General features: G+C 28.0%; 1 protein-coding gene across 1 annotated transcript; it reads left to right on the top strand.

Annotated features, from left to right (window-relative positions):
* The first annotated feature begins 2,921 nt into the window (after positions 1 to 2,921).
* Positions 2,922 to 3,767, top strand: LOC120142848. The gene has a single exon (XM_039157333.1). It carries the CDS (start codon positions 2,922 to 2,924, stop codon positions 3,765 to 3,767), a length of 846 nt encoding a protein of 281 aa, XP_039013264.1.
* Positions 3,768 to 4,012: the final 245 nt, after the last annotated feature.

Genomic DNA, 4,012 nt, shown 5'->3' with positions numbered 1-4,012 from the left:
CTCTTTATTTTTTTTAATAATTATAAATTAATTGACAACACTTTCAAAGGACTTTCGTCTCATTATATTATATGTTGTTTTTAAAAATGAATAAATAAACAAATAATTCATGATAACCATTTAATAGTATTATCAATTGGAATTCAAATTTAAAATTAAAATTTATAAAGTAATGATATTACATTTTAAATTTACGAAGGACATAGGAATTAATGAGTAAAAAATAATATAATTTTTATTACCAAATATATATTATATATATATATATATATATAATATTTATTTAAATGTAAAATTTCGAATGAATCTTACATCAAATTAGTTGTTGATAATCCCATGTAAATATGAATTTGAAACTACTAATTAAGATAAAAGTTAGTTTAAATTTTAAAAAGTAAATATTAAATAAGATGATAAGATAAATTCTTATTTTTTTTAAATTAAATTATAGATTTAAAGGATAATATTGGTGATAATTTAATGTAAATATGAATTTTCAAACTACTAATAAGATAAAAATTAGTTTTAATTTTTGAAAATAAATATTAATATAAAAACTAAGAAATTTATCTTACCATATTATTAATATTTATTTCATGTTTATATTGAATTATTCAACAAGTAGTTTTATTTAAAATTCATTACCACTTTTGCGTTGACATTAAAATAATTGTATAACTGTTCATTATTCCTATACTATTAGTAAATTTAAAAAATTAATCTCTTACTTTAAAAATCTATCCATTATCCTTATCCTAATAATACAAAACTTAAATAATAATATTCTATACTATTAAAATTGTATAATTTTTTGAACGGGTATAAAATAAGTGTTTAAATTAATTTTTATTTAAATGTCTAATTTTTTGCATTTTAAATGAATATTTAACATTTTATTATGTTATCATTTTAAGGTCGGATCATCAATGTTTATAAAAAAGTCTATATTATATAAAAACATTATATGACGTATGATTTTTAATTTTCTAAAAATATTTTAAAATTCAAAATCCATAAATCTCTATATCAAATCTAATATCCATAATCTTTAATCTTTAATTTCATAAATGACTTAATTAGATAATTTATTTTTAAGGTTGTCTGTTTATATATTTATTGAAGTGGTTTTCTATTTATTTTTAAACACTTTTAGATTGGTTTTCTTAAGAAAAATATTTTAAAAATGTTCTATATTTAATATTTTCAAATCAACCCTAAATTATTTCTCAATTTATGTAATTATTAATACATTTTTCAATTATTAAAAAATTTACTAATTAAAATGATGTTCACTTAACTCAAAACATCAACTTTATAAACACTTTTTACATCCTTTTAGGCGTGATACGAGAATTCCTACTATCATTTATTATTAAATACATTTTTAATTAAGAAATAATTGACCTTCAAAATAAAATTTAATTTCAAGATAAATTACAAATACTAATCACAAATAAAAAAACTTTTTCGTTTAAAATTATAATTTAATTTTAAAAACTAAGAAAATTATCTTATCATCTTATTTAATATATTTTTTAAAATTTAAATGAACTTTTATCTTAAAGTTAATTGTCAAGTTTGTACTGTGATCCTTATCTTAATTGATCTTCAAGATTTGAATATTTCAAGATCATCTTTAAAATTATAATCCTTATCTTAATGAATTTTTTCGTTGAATTATTAAGGTTTTACGGATCAATTACATGTTAATAGTTGAAATGTGGAGTTCCAGGACATTTATTTAATGGTAATAATGTGTTATAACTTCAATTAAATACTGATATGTTGAAAATTATGATATATTCAAAGAACTATGGTGAGTAATTAACATCAATTAATTATATGATTAATATCACTGTCCCCAACATTATTTTTAAGGTTGCTTATTTATTTATTTTCTAAATTAATGTTATTTATTTATTTTCTGAATTAAGGTTGTCTATTTATTTTTAAGCTCTTCTAGATAAATTATTGCTTTTTTTATTAAGCTAAGGTGATTACAAAATAATATATGTTCTAAATACTCTTAATAATTTGACAATGAACACTCAATCACCCTGCTGCAGCCGCTGGTGCTCGAACCCGTGATCTCTAGGAACAAATAACGATTCCTTTAACCATTGAGGTAAGTTGGTTCATTCAAATTTATTGTTTTTTTTTTCATAACAGAGCTTTATTTTAAAAATATTTTACAGATAATATTTTTCAAACCAACACAACAAGGATTAGTTATTATTTTATGTTTAAAAATATGGATTAGTTACTTTTTTAACTGTAATTATTTCTCGGTTTATAAGAATATATTTTTAAATTATTAAATACATTTCCTAATTAAAATAAAGTTCAATTAACGGAAGGCATCAACTCGATAAATATTCTTTACATTCTTTTAGCAGGGATATACAAATACTTCTATTACCTTAGCTTAATCAGGAAAAAAATCTATTATTTATTATTTATTATATTTTTAATTAGGATATAATTGAAAAATAAAATAAGATTGAGTAACAAGAATCAATGATTTTTAAACTAACTTTTATCTTATTTAATAGTTTAAAAATCATATTTTCATTGGATTATCAACAAGAAATTTTATCGAGTTAGTTTATTCAATTGACCTTTAATTATTAAAGAATAAAAATAGTAAAATAATATATGAAGAGTATAGGGACCGAAAGAACAAATAGTCCCTTTAAACGGACAATTTCACCCTGACAAAACTACCCCTCCTGACCAAGTCAATCGACCCCTCACGGTATAAAATCTTCAAGAACATGAACCCTAAACAGAAAAGAATCCGAGTAGTTACTTTATAAAGAATTCCAATTTCAAAGTAAATTCTCACCGGGAAAATCTCACATTTGTTTCGTTGAATTCAGAAGCGCACATCGTTCATTCCCATTTTCTCGATTCAAGAAATCATGGGTGACGAACAAGACGATAATCTTGAGTTAAGATTGTCTATCAGTCCAAGGCCGTCTTCCAGGGCGACGCCGGTGGCGGTTACGTTACCGGTGCAGGTATCTCCCCAACAAGAAACACTAAGAATGGTTTCCCTGCCGTCACCGGTGCAAACACTGCTCTATGAATCACCAACTTCCCACCCTCTTCAGTTGTCCGCCAACCATCATCTCTACGCGCCATCGGAGGAGATCTCTTTTTCGCCGTCTCCGGAGGAAGTTCCCCGAAGTGGGGCCATAACCGGAGCAGTCCCATCAAGAAACGTACGTAATCGGAGGAACTCTACAACAAATGCTCCGCGAAGAGGGAAAAGCGAGACGATCGAACCTCCATATCCATGGGCGACGAACCACCGAGCCATGGTTCATGATCTTCAACATTTGTTGTCGAACGGGATCCGTACCATCACCGGCGACGTCCAATGCAAGCGGTGCGAGAGACAATACCAGATGGAGTACGATTTGATAGAGAAGTTCACTGAAATCGGCGGTTACATAGCGCGTAACAAGCACTCCATGCACGACCGAGCACCACCTGTTTGGTGTAATCCTGTGTTACCCAAATGCAGGTTTTGCGGCCAGGAGAACAGCGCGAAGCCGGTGATTTCATCCAAGAAGAGAGCCATTAACTGGCTATTCTTGCTGCTCGGCCAAATGATCGGTTGCTGCACTCTCGAACATCTCAAATATTTCTGCAAACACACCAATCTTCATCGCACTGCTGCCAAAGATCGCGTTATTTACCTCGCTTATCTTTGTCTCTGCAAGCAACTCGACCCCACTGGCCCTTTCGATCGAGAATTTTGACGCTTTCCAGTGATCGGATGTGTTCCAGGAAGATTTCATATTATCTTGGTACGTATATCAAGCTACTTTGTTTATGATTTTACGTTTGTTCTTAGGTGTTTTCTGCAATTTGGGCCATTTGATTTTAAGTCGTAGATACAAAAACTGCACTGTTCTTATTATTGGCAACACCTTGTTCCATAAATGCTGGATTCCTCTAATGGTTTCCACTTTCCATACCCAATGTTGCATGAAGCATGAAGCAT

This window comes from Hibiscus syriacus, unplaced genomic scaffold, assembly GCF_006381635.1.
Source record: "Hibiscus syriacus cultivar Baekdansim isolate YM2019G1 unplaced genomic scaffold, ASM638163v2 tig00110831_pilon, whole genome shotgun sequence".
NCBI lineage: Eukaryota > Viridiplantae > Streptophyta > Magnoliopsida > Malvales > Malvaceae > Hibiscus > Hibiscus syriacus.
Note: the sequence above shows the minus strand (reverse complement) of the source record. Positions and strands in the feature narration are given on the sequence as shown.